This window comes from Convolutriloba macropyga, unplaced genomic scaffold (assembly GCF_964194025.1).
Source record: "Convolutriloba macropyga unplaced genomic scaffold, txConMacr16.3 SCAFFOLD_2392, whole genome shotgun sequence".
NCBI classification, from domain to species: Eukaryota; Metazoa; Xenacoelomorpha; order Acoela; family Convolutidae; genus Convolutriloba; species Convolutriloba macropyga.
In genome coordinates, this window is record NW_027451321.1 from 7,076 (window position 1) to 28,337 (window position 21,262).

Below are 21,262 nucleotides of genomic sequence, written 5' to 3' on the forward strand. Positions count from 1 at the left end.
TTCTATTTATTGTAAACATATATAGTAAATAGAGTACAACAGAGTATATGGAAATCTGTACAAAAAGCAGGGAACTTCTGAAAATTTTTTGAAAAATTGGTCTAAATGTGTCTTTTCTTTAATTTTTCTTTGTGAATCTAAATTAGAAGGTCAATAGTCATTAGCCGCTATTTGCGACAACTTCTGAGTTTGGTTTTTTCATCCATGGGATGAAATATCTCATTGACTAAGTCTACTAATTTGACGCGAATCATGAAATCATGGCTGCTGTTTGATCACTGGCACTGACATACGGATGCCGAGTTTTTTTTGCATTTCATCGCATTTTGTTTTTTGTTTGTACGTTTTCAGGAAGTGTTGAAATGTTGAGTGATTTTTCTTTTACCCCTGTATGTTGTCTCAGTTTGGTTTCATTTTTTTCAGACTTTGAGAGAACTCATTCATTTACTGTTTGATTTTAGAGTCGAAACAGTTGTTGATGCGTCGATTTTAAGTTTCTGGATCCTGAAAAATGCAACCGTTACTTTTTGACTTTTTTGAGTTTCTTTGACATCATTGTTTCTCTTGCTCTTAGGGATTGAGGAGTTTGGGGGCGGGGAAAATGTTTCTTCGGGGAATTATGATATTATTAACGGGCGATAACAGGGTTAACATGGAAATGATGACCATTTTGGGAATACTTTTAGTTCAGATTTCCGGAGGAGCAATATGAGTCAAATTTGAGAGTGACAAACGACCAGAAGTTGGTTGGTGTGGCGTTCTACTCTGGCAGATCAATTGACTACCACCTGTTCATTGACGATGAGACGTGGCTACCGAGAGCCAGACCATACTACATATTCGTTAAAGAGGTACTCAATCAACTTATTATAACCATGGCGTTGAGTCGAGAAGTCGAGCATGACAATTTGCGTCGAGCTGCGACAACTTAAATCATTTCATAGGGGATTTTCGATCTATTCTGTTTTGCCCCCTCCCCCCAGTGTTTTTTACGCCCCCCCCCCCTCCCCCCCCCCCCGTTACAAATTATATGTTGTTATATAGCACGTTACTATGTAAAAAAAATAGCACGTTCGCATCGGGGGCGTATAAAATATGAGCTCACTAAGGTGGGGGGCAAACAGAATAGATCCGGGATTTTTTGTGAACCTCCTCACACCTCCTCCGCTTAATTTTGATTTATCCTTTCTTATTCTGGGGGGGGGGGGGGGGGCAGAGGCCTCGCCTAGGGTTACTGGGGGTTGAATACCTACTGGGCGGCACAAACGGAAACGATTGTCCACATGCTATTTGGGTTTAGTGCGGTCTTTCCATGGCCCTTTTTTGATCCAGCATAGTTTTTTGATAAAATGAGGTCTAAAATGAGGCAGGCGCATTTAAATGGCCTGACGAAACGTCAGTAATTCTGAATGCCACTTTTGTTGCATAGATTAAGTGCCTCCGCTGAAGTCACTAGAGAAACTTTGGCATTGATCGAGAACCATATGTCGGTTCAAGATTCGCACCAGAAATTTGATGCGAATCTATAAGCATAATCACGTTAACTTGCTGCATATTATAAAAGTCAGATCTTTGCACTGCCAAAAATTCATAATGTAAATGAGAGAGCGCGAAAAGTAGTCGCAATTTGCTGAGCAACTGTATGCTTTTATGAAAAGTTTTTCACACTTCTCTCAGAGAATTACAAAATTCCTTGCAAAATAATTCTAAGATGCTGCTGTTTTTCAGTTCCTGAAATGTTAAATAGAAAAATCTTAAAGATATTTTGTTGACAGGATAGCTATAAATAATTAGTTATTGCATTTTGTGGTCTCGACCGCTTGTAGTAGTGCTACTAAAATCAATACCAATATCAAATTTTTTTTGTGCAATTTGACGCAAACTTACTGTGCTAATTCCCTAGTATATGTCGAGATAGTAAATCAACCAATCGGACTATGACAGCTGGCAAAAAGCATAAACGATCACTGTAAAAAGCAGTGAATTTGTAGTGGAGGAACTTTTTCGAACTCTGCGAGGATACAATCCACTGGCTGGCAATTGAAGTAAGCGTGGCGATTAAATGTTTAGCGATATATTTCGATCAGTAAGGGCTAAGTCTTATCTAAACTCCTCACATTAGTAACATATACAATTATGCGCTATATTAGATAGTGACGACTGTAATTAAGTGTCTGTTTTCAATTCGTAATATCATTATCCGCGTCAATTTTTCATCTAAAAGCTGTAGCAACGAGCAGCAAAACAATTCACACCAAAAAATTTTGAGATTTTCTTCTCTTTGTTAATTGTTACCGCTATTTTCTTTTCTTTTTGTCCCCAAAAGGATGCTTTTTTTGCATTATTTTTGTTGTTAGTATGAAATTGGACTGCGATGTCAATATTATCAGTCAGATCTACTCGTTTTTTATTGAAAACGCCGAAAAGAGCGCTTAATTCATTTATTTGCCAAAAAATAGCTTTTTGGTGAGGCAGATTTTGCCCACACATTGGTACCTGAAGATTGTTGAAATATTGTTGTAGCAGAAGTGTCGCAAAAACAAAATAACTGAATGCAACAAAGCGATACAAGAAGAGAAGCAGATCTATATCAACTAGAGAAGTCATATTCACACACTAAAAAAAAACATTTTTTTTATATTTGAGATAACATGTAGTAGTACTACTACAAACAATACCAAACTCAATCTTTTAGTGCTATCTGATGCAATGGTACTGTGCTCTTGCCAGAGTATATGTCGACATACTGAATTAACCAATCAAACTATGCCTGCTGTCGAAATAATTAAACCATAACTATAAAAATGCAGTGAATTTGTAGTGGAAGCACTTTTTCGAACTCTTTCGTATCACAGTAATTTTTTCAGATTAACCTGTTTCAATTGTTGTCACTTTTGTTATTTTTCCTATATTTTCAGCTTCGTGAATTGTTTCTTCAACATTGAAAAGTTTTGCTTCATATTTTTTCTTTTAATAAGGTCAATATTTACTTAGGAATCATGACAAATTCTGCGCAAGCAAGACTTCTGGTTTTTGTTTGATAAAAGATAAATAATCTCGTGAAGTGATAAAAGAACTGATTCCATAATTTTCTCCTTGGGAACATGGCTAAATCAAACTACCAATTCAAATCCGAACTGCACGTACTTTTATCACATTGTATTGCGGCTGAGCTTAACAACTCAGAAATCAAATTGAATAGCGCTTCAAGGCTATTTCAAGCCTTAAAGCTAGAATAGTGTGACAAGCGAAATTTAATGCTACATTCTATCGAAGCCAAACGGATTTGTTCATTTTGTTCAACATTCATATTTAGCAACTATTATTAGTACACAATCGTCATTCATGAAGTCAAACTATAACTCAAACTCGAACTACCTCAACAACCAGCAAAACAATACTACGACTTAACAGTATTGCATCAGATTCTGTGCGATTGGATTGCGAATCAACCCTTATTGATACAGAATATTCGACAAAAGTTCTACATGGTTAACAAATTTCCCATGACATCAAAATTACACTGAAAAAGTGACGTGATGGAAAAGTGTTCACATTCTGTCGATATTATTATCTACAACCAATCAACAGTTGAATTTGACATGTAAATCCACGTGACTAGCAGCATAAAAGGAGCTTGAAAAACTACCAAAAATCAGTTGAGACTTGTTAATTTTGTCTTTTTAAACTGACATACAGTGCGTATTGAAGCACACTTTCTTGAGCGGTAAATTACTTGTTATCGTGTCTTGTATCTGTAGATCATATTAGTGATTGTACAGTTTTAACTTTACTTTGACTTGTGAAAAGAGAATTAACTTTGATATTCTCAAAACGTTCTTTCTGAGGAACGAAGTTCCTAAGTAAGAGAAACTTTGTGCAAAGCATAAATTCAGTTTCTCTTACTGGCTTTAACGAAGCCTAGTGTAGTTCACTGATTGCGTTATTGAGCAATTTAGTGCGCTGAGAAGCACAAAGTGCGAATTTGGTTTCATTTGTTAATTTTGACTATCGGGAAAAAGTCTCCGAAAATATTAACACATCGGAGACGAAACTTATTTGCCCTAACCAGTAGCTAGGACAGTTACCTAGAGCTGTACATAGGGGATTTTGCAATTTCGAATTATAACTTGAGTTATTAACCAAAACTCGAGCAGAAATTGAATGTTTCAATATGAGTTATTTTGTTATTCTGAGAGAAACAAGTTTGTTATGCAGCAAAGCTGAGCAATTAGGTAGCAGGAGTAATCGAACAACAAGTAATGCAACGGTAATCTACAGTATAGCGGATAATACAGTTCACAAAAGTTAACTGCAAAAGCACAATATCCGGACAGATTTGAAACCGCTGAAACGAACTGGGCGGTGTAAAGTTTTCCTTGACTTTGATAGGAGAGCAGCCGTTACATTTGGTCCGCCGACCCGGACAGTGGAAGGCAAACTGCTGTCCAATCTGATGAAGAGAGTGGCGAAGGCAACCCCCAAAGAAAATCAAACAAATCAACAGCGCAACGCCAGTGAGGCAGAGCGAAAGTTGCGAGTGAACTTCACAAATTACGTTGAAGAACTAACCTCGCTTAAAAGGAGCAAGCAAAGCAAAAGGCAACCAGGCAATCCTAACACAATCAGCAGAGAGGAGCTTCAATCGACAGCTCAAAGGTACGACAAGAAGCTCCAAGATTTACGGGAGGAAGTCCACACCAAAACAGGGATTGGCTACAAAATAATTGAAGATTCAGATCGACCCAACAAACTAAAGGTCCTCTACCAACAGACTGTTCACCTTCTAGAGGAAGAAATACCCAAGCAACTGCAGCGTCGAAACAAGCGTGTGCCCTATCAAGCTAATTTCGTTGAAGAGCATCTGAAAGAAGCAAGGAAGTGCAAAGAAAGTTTGGACTATCATTGGCTTGCATATATAAGCAAAGGCACGCAACCAGAAATGAATGCAGAGCAAAGCGACGCAACCCAAGCAGTGAACGACAGCGAGAGCAACAACTACCAAACCGACAACCCAGTTGCTCAAACAGTGCAAAATGGAGCAACAGTAAGCGGCCAAGAGACGGAGAATGTTTCGGAAACATCTTCAGCAAAGCAAAGGCGCGAGGAGAGGATGAAGAAGTTCGATATCGAGTTCGAAACGAAGATGCGACTGGAACAGGCACGGTTCGAGCGGAGGAGGCTAGAGCTGGAAATGCAAATGAAAGAACTGGAAACCAAGCATCAACTGCTGGAGGAAGAGCGTGAGCTGGAGCGCAAAGTGAAGAGAACGGCATTAGAAAACGATGATGCTCGTTCCCAATCAACCAGTGCTCGAGAAAAATCACCCTTCAACTGGACCCCAAAGAAGAGAGATGTCTCAGACTGGGCCAGCAGAATCGACAACCTTCTAACACCAGATCGATCAACAGCTCGCTTCGAAGTAACCCCTGAAGTGAACAGGCAAAGTCACTTCTCACGATATCGCAGTTCACGAGACCGATCCTCAAGTGTTGAAGACCGAGACGTATCCCCCAGAGCTGGTTTACTACGATACAACAGTGGGTACGCAGGTAGTAGTAGCCTACCAAAGCTGAAGTTGAACAGCTTTTCTGGAAACCCTCTCGAATGGCCAGAGTGGTCTAGTATGTTCATCGCTACAGTGGATCAACGACCAATACCAGACTCAGAGAAGATGAGCTACCTGAAGACTCTACTGACAGGCAAGGCAAGGTCAGCAATCTCTGGAATGGGCTATTCTGGACAGTTCTATGGTGCTGCATGGAGCATTCTGGAGAGGAAATTTGGAAGGCCTCATGTGATCATTGATGCACAACTGGAGAGTCTTCGCAAAGCAAGTCAGGTGAAACCACACGACTCAACAGGTCTGATCAGTTTCTCAGTTATTGTTTCGAACTTTGTGAATGTGCTCAAAGAGTACAAGCAGATTGGTGATTTGCAATCAAGCTCGACACTGTATATGGCAGTAGATAAGCTACCCCAAGTTCTCAAAGAGAAGTGGTGGTTCTATGTTGATGATAAAGATGAAGATTGGCCTGATCTGATTATGTTTGCAAAGTGGCTATCTAAGATAGCATTCGTCCACGAAGGGTTTTCAGCTTTCAAGGGAGAGCGAAGAGAAGAAGACCGAAGAAGCACAAATAGAGACAAACGGTTCTCGAAAACATCGAACTTCAGTGCAAGTTCGAACGTGAAAGAAACGAAGCAAACGCAAAGTGATCACTGTCCGCTAGCTGATGGCACTCATAAAATATGGAACTGTCCACTATTCAGGAACATGAGTGTGAATGATCGGTACGCAGCAGTGAGGAAGCAACGCTTATGTTACGGATGTCTAGGCAAAGGACATGCAATCAAAGATTGTAAAGTCAATGCGTGCGGCATCAATGGATGCATCAAGAAGCACAACCGATTGCTGCACTCAGAAAACTATATGGACGAGGGCAATCACGCAGTCAACGTAAGCGCAGCAACAATCAACCAGAGTAACGAAGTTACTAGCTTTCTTCAGATAGTTCCTGTCTCAATACAGAGCGGTGGCAACAGGCTGAACACATATGCTTTCCTCGATAGTGGATCAACGGTTTCATTCATCGATCAAAGTGTGCAAGAGAAGTTACGAGCCCAAGGCACCGATGTGACGCTCAACATAGCTGGCATACACGGAACAAAGGATCTGAAGACAGAAAAGGTTCCTCTAAAAATAATGGGACTACATTCAAAGGTGCATTCAATCGAAGCGTTTGCACACCCGTCAATCTCCTTGGGAAACACGAACAACAACAACAACAAATTGAAGCAAAGCTTCAATCACTTGAGTGTTCTACCCAACAAAAGCTTCAACTTAATGGAAGTTGGCATCATCCTTGGTCAAGATGCTTATGAGCTACAACGCCCATTGGACTATAAGATAGGAACACGAAGTGAACCTTTCGCCGTTCTAACAGAGCTAGGATGGGTAGTCAGTGGACCCATGACGGGCAAAAGAAGACAAAATGTTTGTCATTTCGCCTTCACTGAAGATGTGAAAGTGGCTGAGAATATCCAAACCTGGTGGGACATAGAAACCTATGCTTCCAAAATCAACGTCGTCAGTCAGTCAAAGAAGGAACTGCAGGCACAAAAGATGCTAGAGAGTACGACAAAGTTCACAGGCGAGCGGTACGAAGTGGGAATGCTGTGGAGTGAACCAGAGCCAAACCTACCGAACAATTACAGCTCAGCCTTGGGTCAGCTTTACTCACTGGAGCGAAGATTCCAAAGGGACCCGAACCTGAAGAATTTGTATCAACAGTCAATAGATACAGATGTAGAAAAAGGATTCGTAAAGATATTGGACGAGTCCGAAGTGAAAGGCACCTTCGGGAAAGAATGGTATTTGCCACACCATCCAGTGCTAAACCCGAACAAGCCTGGCAAAGTAAGGCGTGTTTGCAATGCTGCCTCAAAGTACAAAGAAGTATGCCTAAATGATAAGCTACTTGCAGGACCTGATCTGCTACACGGCTTGATTGGAACAATATTCAGATTCCGTGAAGGACCAATAGCCCTGACAGCTGACATCGAATCGATGTTTCTACAAGTGCAAGTCCCCGAACAGGACAGAAGTTGCTTGAGGTTCTTATGGCGTCCTAGAACAGACGAACCTGTTCAGATATACGAATATCAGCGTCATGTTTTTGGAGCTAAGAGTTCTCCAACTTGCGCGAACTATGCTCTCAAGCGAGTGGGACTGGACAACGAAAAAGAGTATCCAATAGCAGCAAAGACAATACAAAACAACTTCTACATGGACGATTTCATCAAATCGGTAGAAACCCCGGAATAAGCAGTTGACGTTTTCAACCAACTACAACCCCTTCTCTCACAACATGGATTTGAACTGAAGAAGTGGATAAGCAACAATGATGCAGTTACCGAAGCAATCCCAGAAGACTTGAAGTCAATCAGCAACACGAAGCAAGTCGAAGTGGAACCCAGTACGGAGGGATCTTCAGTGCTAGGACTACAATGGACCGTTACTGATGATAGCCTTCAAGTGTGTAGAGGTACCAACAAGGAAGTGGAAACCCCTATAACCCAGAGGAAGATTCTGTCACTGGTATTTTCAGTATTCGACCCGATCGGATTGTTTGCTCCGTTCAGTGTTCATATGAGACGACTTCTGAAAGGCATCTGGACTAAGAATGGACAACATTGGGACAACGAAGTTGAACCTAGTGAAGAAGAAGAATTCCTGAGATGGAAAGAACAACTTCCAATAGTGGCTGAAACCAGCATCGATAGAAGATACTTCAACAGAGAGAGGGATAAAACCGAACTTAATGTGTTTGCTGACGCATCTGAAGACACGATGTGTGCAGTGGCCTATCTACGTTCACAACCAAAAGAATACTCAGCTGACTTAGCATTTGTCATCGGAAAATGCAGAGTGGCACCGATGAGGCATCTTTCAATACCGCGATTGGAGTTGCAAGCGGCAGTCATGGCAGTGAGGTTGAAAGAACAGATAGTCAAGGAACATGAAATGAAGATAAATAGTTGCAGTTTTTGGTCAGAATCAACTACGGTATTGCAGTGGATACACAGTTCCCATCGTAAACAACAAGTGTTTGTGGCCAATCGCGTAGCTGAGATACTAGATACAACTGATGTTTCACAGTGGAAACATGTCAGCGGTATCAACAACCCAGCGGACATTGGCACCAGAGCAATCAACATTGAGGAACTCAAGAGAAGTGAGTGGCTCACTGGGCCGGCCTGGTTGAAGCAACCAGAAAGCGAATGGCCACAGCAGGTGAACCTCATATTTGCCTCAGATGAAGAGAATATACCCTCGTCAGTCTTCATGATACAGGCTGAAGAGAAGAAAGCTGTTATCCAGTGGGAACGATTCAGTAATTTTAACAGACTAGTAAATACGGTGGCATACGTACAGCGAGCATTGAACAAACACAGACCAGCAACACTCGTAGTCAGCATTGAAGAAAGAGAAAAAGCAAAAGCAACAATCTTCAAGTTACTAAAGCGAGAACAGTTTGGTGAAGAGGTGAAATCTCTCAAAGCTGAAAAGGAAATTCCAAAAGTCAGCAAAATTCTACAATTCTCCCCCTTCCTGGATGAAGAAGGACTTATTCGAGCCAAAGGCAGAATAGGCAAAAGTCAGTTGGACTTCAATGCAAAGCATCGAATTCTGCTACATTGGAAACATCATGCAGTTGAACTATTCTTGCGAAACGAGCACAAGAATCAACATGAAGGCACTGAGCATGTAAGAAACATTGTTCAGCAGAAGATGTGGATCCTAGGCATACGAAATGCCTTGCGATCAATCAAGAACAAGTGCGTTACTTGCAGAAAAGGCAGAGCACAAACGATAGCACCAGTCATGGCAGATCTACCCGAAGAGCGGTTAGATGCTTCAACAGCCTTTACAAATGTTGGAGTCGACTATTTTGGCCCTTTCATTGTGAAGATTGGGCGAAGAAATGAAAAGCGATGGTGTTGTCTATTTACTTGTCTAACTATGAGAGCGGTGCATATAGAAGTGGTACCTAAGTTGGACACTGATAGTTGTCTCAATGCAATAATGAGATTTATTGCTCGAAGAGGCAAGCCGGAGACGATCATCAGTGACAACGGGACAAACTTTGTTGGAGCTGAAAGAGAGTTTGCAGAATACGTTGCGTCATGGAACAAAGAAGGGATCGAAGAACATCTAATTCAACGAGGGATCAGAGGGAAGTTCAATCCACCCGCAGCACCTCACTTTGGAGGAGTATGGGAGCGGTTGGTGAGAAGTTGCAAGAAAGCAATGTATGCAGTGTTGGGGAACAGATCAGTCACCGAGGACGTTCTTTCAACAACGATGTGTATTGTTGAACAGACTTTGAACTCAAGACCTTTGACTCCAGTCAGTTCAGATGTTAATGACTTGGAGGCATTGACCCCCAATCACTTCTTGCTTGGCAACAAGAACGTTTGCTTACCCTACCTACCATGCGCGGAAGAAATTGCTGATCATCGAAAGCTCTTTCGACAAACTCAAGCCTATGCAAATCTCATATGGGACAGATTTCTTAAAGAATATCTGCGAACCCTGAATAATCGGCAAAAATGGCGATCTACGGCGAATGAAACCCTTAAAGAAGGCGAGCTCGTTTGGTTGATCGAAGACAGCGATATGCGTGGATATTACAATCTAGGTCGAGTCACGGAGACCATCGATGGGTCTGACGGTGTGATTCGATCAGCTATAGTTCGAACGAACGACGGAGTGTACAAGAGACCAGTAGTGAAGCTCGCCCCAGTACTAACTGGAAAAGATGTTTTCGCGATGGAAAACAGGGCCGGCGATATTGCGGCTGAGCTTAACAACTCAGAAATCAAATTGAATAGCGCTTCAAGGCCATTTCAAGCCTTAAAGCTAGAATAGTGTGACAAGCGAAATTTAATGCTACATTCTATCGAAGCCAAACGGATTTGTTCATTTTGTTCAACATTCATATTTAGCAACTATTATTAGTACACAATCGTCATTCATGAAGTCAAACTATAACTCAAACTCGAACTACCTCAACAACCAGCAAAACAATACTACGACTTAACAGTATTGCATCAGATTCTGTGCGATTGGATTGCGAATCAACCTGTTATTGATACAGAATTTTCGACAAAAGTTCTACATGGTTAACAAATTTCCCATGACATCAAAATTACACTGAAAAAGTGACGTTATGGAAAAGTGTTCACATTCTGTCGATATTATTATCTACAACCAATCAACAGTTGAATTTCACATGTAAATCCACGTGACTAGCAGCATAAAAGGAGCTTGAAAAACTACCAAAAATCAGTTGAAACTTGTTAATTTTGTCTTTTTAAACTGACATACAGTGCGTATTGAAGCACACTTTCTTGAGCGGTAAATTACTTGTTATCGTGTCTTGTTTCTGTAGATCATATTAATGATTGTACAGTTTTAACTTTACTTTGACTTGTGAAAAGAGAATTAACTTTGATATTCTCAAAACGTTCTTTCTGAGGAACGAAGTTCCTAAGTAAGAGAAACTTTGTGCAAAGCATAAAGTCAGTTTCTCTTACTGGCTTTAACGAAGCCTAGTGTAGTTCACTGATTGCGTTATTGAGCAATTGAGTGCGCTGAGAAGCACAAAGTGCGAATTTGGTTACATTTGTTAATTTTGACTATCGGGAAAAAGTCTCCGAAAATATTAACACATCGGAGACGGAAATTATTTGCCCTAACCAGTAGCTAGGACAGTTACCTAGAGCTGTACATAGGGGATTTTGCAATTTCGAATTATAATTTGAGTTATTAACCAAAACTCGAGCAGAAATTGAATGTTTCAATTTGAGTTATTTTGTTATTCTGAGAGAAACAAGTTTGTTATACAGCAAAGCTGAGCAATTAGGTAGCAGGAGTAATCGAACAACAAGTAATGCAACGGTAATCTACAGTATAGCGGATATTACAGTTCACAAAAGTTAACTGCAAAAGCACAATATCCGGACAGATTTGAAACCGCTGAAACGAACTGGGCGGTGTAAAGTTTTCCTTGACTTTGATAGGAGAGCAGCCGTTACACATTGGTTGAGTCTGTTTTTTTTCCTACTTTCAAAATAGAAATTCAAATCATGATTGTATCCGTATTTTATACTGTTTCTGTTATAATGATGTCACAGGCATAAATTATGGCTAATGTTGAGCGATCTTTTGATTACATATATAGGTTGAAAGCATTATGTTTTCAAACAATACAAAAGTTGATCATCTCAGTTTAAAAAATTCAGATTCGATCAACCTCGATTGTTGAATATTTTATAAATGGAAAAGCTAAATCTGTGCATATTATTCAGTTCACAATTGAAAATAGTGTTTTAAGATAAAACGAATGAGCAGTTATAGAAAGGAGGTATGATTACAGGGTTGATGTGTCAACGCTAGCAACTGCTAAACATCAAAAAGTCGTAAAAAAACATTTCAAAGTGCTTTTTGAACTCCTGTAACCGTTTATATAGTTGAGACAACCCAAGTCAAGATCCGCGTTTATAGCCAATGAGTTGGGATTGTATCACCCAATTCAAGTTGTTAACACTAAAAATTATGTGAAAATAATCTGTTTTACTTTTTTTTAACAAAACCTGGACCTATTTTGTTCCGCCCCCCAGTGTTTTTACGCCCCCAGTTACACTTTGTACGTTGTTATATAGCACTTACGCCTGGGGGCGTAAAATTATGAGCCCACTAAGTGGGGCGGGGCGGGGGCAAAACAGAATAAATCCGAAAATTTTTATAGATTGATAAATACTGTTGATAGCTTCTGTTGACAACGTTGAATTATTGTTCTCCTTTACCTAACCCATTAACATTTTTACCTCATTTTACGCAGAACAAAAAGGGCGTTTTGTTGAAAAAACTATTATTGTTATTATTTTTCCCTAATTCATCAAAGTTCTTAACACTAACATAATTATTAACAAAACCAAAACTTTACCTATAACTTTTTAAAAGATAGTTTTTGACTAGTACCTGAAGTTTTGGCATGTAAATCTTTCATTTTTTAATTTAGTCCTGTTTAAGTTCGTTTGAAAGAAATGTCTTTATTCAAGACGAAGTTTTTATCACAGTTTGTGGACAATTTAACAAAAATCAATCTGGAATCCTGGGATACACGTTCCTTTAAACCATTATGCTAGTTAATGATTGATTGCTCTCAAACAAATTTTGTATCAAATATATTATTCTTTTGTTCATTTTTATGCAAGCTTTTGCTTGATTGATTTTTTGTCGGACCCATTTGACTTTTCGTCCTCAAAAGCGTGATAAACAGGTAGCGCTTGGAGAGCATTATGTTCTCTTAGAGCCCTAAACCTTACTATGCCCTAAGAATGCGATTCACCAAAACTGTTTAGAAGAGACACCCCTCATTCACCAACTCCCCTGCCATCTTCCTCCAATTACCTCCCACCCCCTCAACACTCCCATTGTCCACCCTCCACCACCTGTCGATTTGAACCCCCTCTCATGCAGTCTTCGCAACCATACCCCCCTCGCATGAACCCAACCACCCACCCCCCCCCCCCCCCCCCCCCCCCCACAGACACGCACACTCGAGTCAATCCCCCTATTGCTAACATCCCCTTGCCAGAGCCGACTACTACCGAAACTAACCGCTCGCCGTTCGTTTGAGAGCGATTCGCCCGACTTCAGTCGGTTATGTTTCATACTTCGATAAATGATAATTTTAGCAATGTTATCTAACCCGTGTTGTGATATCAGTGCCACTTTAGCGCATTATCTTCTAGGAAATGCGCTGAATTATTCAAAAATTAATCTCGAAATCCTTACAAAATAGGGCAAACTATGCTGAAACTTTGTAAGCAAACATTTCTAAAATAAATTTACTGCCTCTTGTCGCATTTCTTACAAAACTGTTTATTAAATAAGTACTACTGTTGACTACAATAAGTACGTGACTCACTGAAACTGTTTCGTGGAGAAAATTTTTGGTGTGAAGTCACCCACCTCGACCTGTCATCCAACCCCCCCCCCCCCCGTCAACCTCCCTCCCGCAGTCACCCCTCACCCCTTAACACCCTCGAGTTCACCCTCCTAAAACTGGCGGGGTCTTTTCCATTATAGCCCCCCATGAAATTATAGCCCCCCATTGTGGTATAATTACCATGATTGGGGGGGCTATAGGTTATCTGACCACTAAGCTGGGGGGGGGGGGGGGCTATAATCGGAAAGACCCAACTGGCGATTTGGAGCCCCTCTCCTCGAGCCCTCTCAAGCCTAACACCCCCCCCCCCCCCCCCCCCCCCCCCCAATCGCATGACCACCCGCTTACCCGCTTACCGATCGCTTGACCACGCACTCCCTCAAACGCTTGACTCCCCCCACTCACTTCGCTGACCCCATCACCTAATACTAGCATCTCTGAACCCCAGCTGTCTACTGCCGAAGCCAACCGCTCACTGGTCGTTTTAGATCAATTGACCCGACGTTAATCGGTTATGTTTGTATTTCTGCTTCAGGGAAGTTCTTTCGCCGATGTGAGAAAGAAGATCATACAGAATATGGCAATTAAGGCAGATCAGATAAAAAGTGGACATGTCTATTTCTACTTTATAGACCAGGGACAGAGTCAGGTTGTGGAAATAGAACAAGGCAAGAAACTGTTCCTGTTTGCAGAACGGGTCGTAGTTGTGGGTTAAACGGATGATGAAACAAGGATGCCCCCCCCCCACCACCACTACCACCCAAATATGTTATCAATATATAACAAAAATCTTTGTTCACAATTTTCCTGATTTTTAATTTCTAACGGCTAAATCATTCCATATTTGCAAATTTCACTAGATCCTCTCGCAAGATCCTCTCGCAAGATTTTGTGGAAAATATTTGACACATGAAAAAGACAAAGTTAGACATTGGACAATAGAAATTCAGAACATGCGGCAACCTCATATTATGGTCTTACATTACAGTATTAAGAAAGTTAAGGATGTCAGTTCATTTTTAAAGTCTACTTGGAAAAGTTTTCAACTAACAGCAAAAAGTATTAAATTATGCTCAAATAAGTTTTGCCAAAACACTCAAAAAATTAAGTCATTGGACAACAAACCGCTTGAAATACGATGCATTGCTCACTAAGCAGTATCCAGTATTATTTCGCTCTACCAGAGCAATGTATGTTAGCAGACAACAAAAATAATTTGAAAGCGATAACTTATTTCGTTTCAAATCGAGAAACACTTTTTGAAGAAAACAGGAGACTGCTTAAGAAATCAGACAGACTTCAGTTTTTGTTTCCCAAAGTGGGAGTAATGCTAACCGTTGGTCTCGGGACAATTCAAAAGACAAGTGCTACTTGAACACTGTATATTTACAAAGTTGTACAAACTTTTAAACCCATTTTAGTTATGTTTCCTATAAAGACGGTTTCCTGATATCGTTTTATTTCTTGCGGATATTTTTATTAAATTAAATTTTTCATTATACAAGGAGTTTAGACAAAAATTACAACACCTGTTGAGATCTACTGGATCAATTAATTAAACTGCAGTAAATGAACAGTCTATAGGAAAAAATTGCAAAAAACAGCAACCATTGAGTAACCTCCACTCAATTTTTTAGATATAAGTTCAAAATGGTCGTTTTGGCCATCTCTTTATAAATTTAATTGAAAATTTTTCTAGGCCGAGTTTAAACAAGCGCATTTAATTTAAGAATTCATTTGAAGTTAGTGAACTTAATTGGGAAGTTATTAGAAAAGAATGGCTTCTAATCAACAATTTTTTGCAGTTTTTTAGGTGGTTGCCGAAAAGCGAAGATTCGCTGCTGAATGTAATTTTTAAATTATATAAACTTTTTGACATGGTCATGATTGTGTAGGAGAAAATGCACTCACACAAGCTGTCATTGTTGAAAGTAGTCATGTCCATATTCTCTTCAATTTTTGTCGAAATTGGGCTGTTACATTATACTGATCAATATCCAGTAAAAAATGCTTGCCTTCAACAATCAATCTTCTAAAAAAATAAAGAAAAATAAATACATTTGACATAAAAGACAATCTCATTTGCTGATTTTTGAAAAAAAAATGGCAAAACATAATCAGTTATCTTTAATCATGAAAGTTAGATTGAAGACAATCGGCCATTTAAAGAGACTCTGAGAGAAAAATTTTGAACAACTGAATATAATTAACACAAAAAGGTAATAGATTTTGTTAATTGCTCTCAAACTTAGTCTCTAGCAATTATATTAGTCCTGTTGGTCTTTTCTTATGCGATTTTTCGCTTGACCGATTTTTTGTCTGACCCATTTGACTTTTCGTCCTTCAAAACGGGATAAAAAGGTAGGACCCAGTGCCAGTGTGGCATTAAGTTTTATTAGAAGGCCTCAGAAGAGTTGAGTAGTCTTTCAAGTGCATAGTGTGATGAAGCTACCGGGAAGGACGTAGACTAAGGTTGAAAGGTAATTTATAGAAGTTTTTCGAATTCATTGTTCCACCAGCATAATATTGAGGCTAATTGAAATTGATAAAGATCTTTTGCAGGACATAAGTAATTTTTATGAACTTTTTAAGCTATGTGTTTTAGTTATTGAAACAAAACACGCAATTTTATACCAATTTAACAATTTTTTACAAGCCTTTTTGAAAATTTTGTCATTTTTTTAGTTTTGTCAGCCCTAAGTGTCAAGGACCCTCCTCTAGGTTTTCCTGATAGATTACTGCACAGTTTTTAGTGTTAACGGAATGGTTTTCAACATTTCGACATCGCGAAATTTAGTATTATTTTTTTCCTAAACTTGCCATTTTTTTTATTTTTTTTAAATTTATTGTCATTATTCAAGTTTGTTTGTGACCAAGGGGCCAGCAAACTTACTTAGGGGTTTGATGATAAAATACTAAAAAGTTTTAATTGGCCATGGAATAGTTTCCACTTTTTAAAATCATAAAATTAATCAAATTGTTTTTGTGAAATTCATTGTTTTTTAGCAATTTTGACAAAACTTAATTTTTTTCAGTTTTTTTGAAATTTATTGTCCTTATTCAGCCTCGAGGAACCTTATAAAACCTTTTTGCGGATTTTAATTTGGCATTCAGTAGTTTTCAACTTTTTAATATCTCAAATTTTAGCAGTTTAGTAAATTTAATACAAAATTAATAACACTTTTAATTTTCTCAAACTCTTTGAAAGTTTTTGTCATTTTGTAAGTTTTTCAAGCCTCAAGAGGCAAAACCAAAGATCCGTCATTAGGTTTGATAATAGGTTTTGCAATGTTTTTTAAAAAATTTGAATATTTTTGTCCTTTTCTAAGTTTAACGATCACTACTGGCCAACAAAATTTCAGATGGGTTACATGATAGAAATTCAGAAACACAAATTGGGTGTAAACATTTTTTCACTGCGAAAAGTGGAAACTTGAATTTTCAGTTTTTTTTCTATATATTTTAATTACTGAGAAGCCTAGAAAACTAGAAGCTGCGGAGTTGAATCTCATCAAGGAAAAAATTCCTAGATCTCTCTCTCTCTCTGTCGGTTGGGTTTTTTTCCTTCTCTTTCTTGTTTACGTTTTATCTCTTTCTCAGCTCTCACTTTTCCCTCAACTCTTTTGTTGATGCCGCACTTCAGCTGCTATTTTGTGGCGTGATGTCATCACCTAATACCCTCACCTCACTCCTCGACAGTTGAGCTTAAGCTAGCCTCACGAAATCGTGGCTAGCTGCTGAAGAAGCCGACCGCTCTCCGGTTGTTTGAGAGCAATCGCCCAACGTTAGTGGGTTATGTTTTTAGCTTTTGGACTATTTCCACCCAGACCTCATAAGAGAATTTGAATTATCATTGCTTGAAAAATCAATAATAATAGCGTATTGGTCCCCCGTGGATCTTTATATGATGTCCAGAAAAATAATTTTATTCACGATATTTTTTGAAAATTAGAAAATCAGACCTCAAACTGGCATAGATCAAATGCGGACGATTGATAATATGTCTTCGCACAATTAAACGGTGACATGATCATAATATGGCAACTAAAAAAATACAGAATTGAAATATCATGATTCAATACTTGCTTACTTTGAGAATGTACTCTGGGTAAACAGAAATCTGAACGTTGTAAGCGTTTCCGTTGGTTGAGAATAATTGCAAAGGCATTGTTTCAAAAAAGGATGCATAGAATTGGAAAAATACTTGGAAGTTTTCAAATTCTGTTCATTTTGGAAAAAATTTGTCATTGTCTTTTGTGGTCACATTTGAACAGGAGGGAAGTTAACAGTGGACATGAAATTATGATTTACCTCAGTTCTCTAAGACCCATACTACACATAGAGAAGGCTAACGTCCTAATCTTATATAACCCAAGTAGCGACTTTTAAAACCATCCAACATCACTCTTATGAGAGTAATTCATCCGAAGGTTAGGTTTGTTGTTAGGTTTGAAAAAATGAGAATTTAATTCATCGACAAACTTGTGACAAGCAATAGACAGGGCAATATAAAAACGGCAAAACAACTTAATAACTGTCGTATTCGTCGTCAAGCTCAACACGTGAACATCAGTGTCAGCCGTGAAATGCTAATTTTTAGTCAATTGAATTTACAATTATCATGACTGGTGGTCATCAACAGTTCAGTCTTAATAAATCGCTTAGCAGTTCATCTCGGTTTTCATCCTACTCGATGAGTGTTTCTTGCAACTTGCTTTTGTTCTCTCCACTATCGTCAGGTAAGAACAAAAACTCTCGGTTGGAGGAAATAACTTAATAGTGGTCGCTTTTTTGGATTGCCCCCGTCAACTGAAGTTTTAATATTTTGTTTTCAGACTGTACAGAGAAAGTGTCATTTGCCAATAATACTGACGATGATTTCTTCATCAATTCAAACACATTCATTGGGGTAAACTGGCGACGGAGACCCAAGCTGCCGAAGAGGGACAATCTACCTGTTGCCGAATTGTGAACAACATTTGAGAACACCGACAATATCTTTCTGAAACCTGTTCTGTTTTGCCCCCCCCATTGTTTTTTTTGTACCCCACCCTTACATATTTTGAGTTATTATATAGCACAATACTAAGCTAGAAAATAAGGGGTCTTTCCCATTATAACCCCCCAATTTAGTGGTCAGATAACCTATACGCCCCAAAAAAATCATGGTAAAAATACCATAATGGCAGGCTATAATGGGGGGGGGGGGGGGGGGTAAAACGACACATTTCAGCTCAAAACCAAGAAGAAGCAACCTATTAGAATATACAATGTTACAAAAAATTTTGTTTTTCTCGAACGAATGTTGTAGTCGTCTGTCTTTTTTATGCGTTTTGAGTTCCCAAGTGACCCGAGTTCAGCGTCATGCGTGGTCTAAGTTCATCTTAAATTCACAAATTTAAGCAGTCAAATCCAATTGCTCAATTTCTGGCAGTTTTCTAAAAGTCATACAAAAGTGCTCCACCGCAGAATTGGATTCATTTTTTTCACTTTAAGTGTGAATAGTGGTCTCAAATAACCTCCTAAACTAATTTAATGCCATTTAGTTTAATTTTGTATATTCAAAAACGCAACAGAAAATACGACGTGCGTGAATAAAAATTCTCGGATCTTTTCCGTTTGTTCCCCCCCCCCCCCCCCAGCTAGGTGGATGCAAATTATTTGCACCCCCGACGCACGTGCAATATTTTTACATAACGATTAACTATGTAATGACACGTGCTCTGTAACTGGGTGAGCATAACGTACTGGGGGGGGGGGGGGGGGGGTGGGCACAAACGGAAAAAATCCAAATTCTCCTTGAAACACCAAAGTTTGAACAGCTCACCGTTTTAGTTTCTGAAAAACCGTCTGCTTGAAATATAGACCAATTATTGAAAAATTTGGTAGAAATTTTTGCATCTATAATGTGAATAATTGCTCTTAAACAAAGTTTATAGCAATTTAGTTTGGTTCTTTGGTCTTTTTATGCAACTTTTAGATTAACCAATACTACGACTGACCCTTTTAACATTTTTTTTCTCAAAAACGTGATAAACATGTAACGCATGGAGGGCATTAATTGGCAGAGCAGCTCACTTAGAGCCTTACGTCTTACAAATCTTTAAGTATGCGATTCACGGAAACTGTTTTGCGAAAGGACGGTTCTTAATCTCATCAATTTGACCAACTTCCCTCAGTAATCGCCCACTCCACCCTTTCCTGCGCGTGTCGAATTGTACCCCCTCTCGTCCAACCCATCCAGCCCGAACCCCCTAGCTAGACCCGGCTCCCTCAAATGCTAGCATCCATGAGCCCCAACTGGATATTGTCGCAGTCAACGACTCACCGGTCGTTCGAGAGCAACCCAAAGTTTGTCCATTATGTTTTGTAGCTAAACTTCATAGACGGAAGATGAACTTCCTAAAAGAAAGCAAATGTTTACAGAAACTGAGAAACTTCATATATTTGATTTCGAGTGTATTTTATAAACATAGGAACAAAAATTGTTAATTTATTTTGGCAGCATTACGGGATACTTTGTTTGCAGGGGCTTTCAAATCTGTCAAATCTGAAGCAAGCCACACCCAACTACTGAGAAAAACACCTAAGAACAATTTTTAGGATTGTTTTAGCATAGGTAAATCTGTAAAAAAACAGAGTCCAGGAGAATTTGCTGATAGTAAACAACTAATAGTCAATCCTGCAAATGTTCAACGTCTATGGACTAAAAGAAAACCTCAGGTATTAGCGGAATTTTCTATTAAGAAAAGGATTTGAAAGGGTTATAAAAGTTTGCTAAGCATTTGCAAACTTCATGGCTCTACTCAGTTCGCTTGAAAAATAAATCAAATTCAAATTTTTGAAATAAGATTTAAAAACGGCACGATTTTGGAAACCTAATTAATTTAAACGATCGATCATATTATCCATAAATCTCTCTCGTAATGAGTTCATTCCAAATAAGACCATCAAAATCTTTTTAACCTCAAAATCAAACAATAACCCTATGAAGACAATGTTGTTGACTTGAGAAACAAAAAATTTATGAATTTAGAAGGCAGCAGAGAAACTCCGTGCATTTTTAATAATCGGTCACAAAACAAACATGGCGAGTATCATTTTTGGCGACGCACCAAAAAAAGCACTGCTTCCTCCTCCAAATGTAAGTTTCAGTAAAAGCACATCTAGTTTTTCTTCTCTGTTTTCCACGGCTAAATGCTTCCAAATCAAAGACCTCGATGGTTCCGACTTCAAAACTTTCTTAAAAGACTGCTTTAAAAAGACAAAGACGGCATCCCGATAATTAGGTCAAAATAAAAATGCTGATTTAAAAACTTTTAGAAAACTTACGGCGCCTTAGAACAAAATACTGAAAGATTCGGCAGAAACAATTCTCAAAAAGATTTAAAATTCAACTAAAAATACATTCATAGCTATTGTTTTTGAATGTTTTTCAACAGGCAGATGTTATCAAGCGTCTTCTTTACAAATCTCGAAGATTGCGTATTTTTATTCGAAACGTAGCACCGGAATGAGACTAAGACTTGCTTCAAGATTCATAAAAGTATCTTGCGTGATTATTCTTAACTCAGTGGAGAGTTTTTATATAAAATAGTGAATTGCAGCCCTTATCTTTCTTTTTCATCTAATTTTTCTTTATTTTTCTATTTTTTCCAAAAATGATATAAGAGGTAGATATCGAGAAGCTTTAGAGTTTGCTCTTGGTCCTACGGTGGAAAAAGAAGAAACAGCAAAAT

At 38.8% G+C, this 21,262-nt stretch overlaps 1 protein-coding gene across 1 annotated transcript; it reads left to right on the forward strand.

Annotated features, from left to right (window-relative positions):
* Positions 1–686: 686 nt before the first annotated feature.
* On the forward strand, positions 687–18,588 carry LOC142356571 (uncharacterized; the record flags this gene model as incomplete). Its single annotated transcript, XM_075408442.1, has 3 exons — positions 687–851; positions 14,059–14,191; positions 18,359–18,588. Coding segments are annotated over 3 exons (435 nt in total), but the record flags the coding sequence as incomplete, so codon positions are not given.
* Between the last annotated feature and the right edge of the window lie 2,674 nt (positions 18,589–21,262).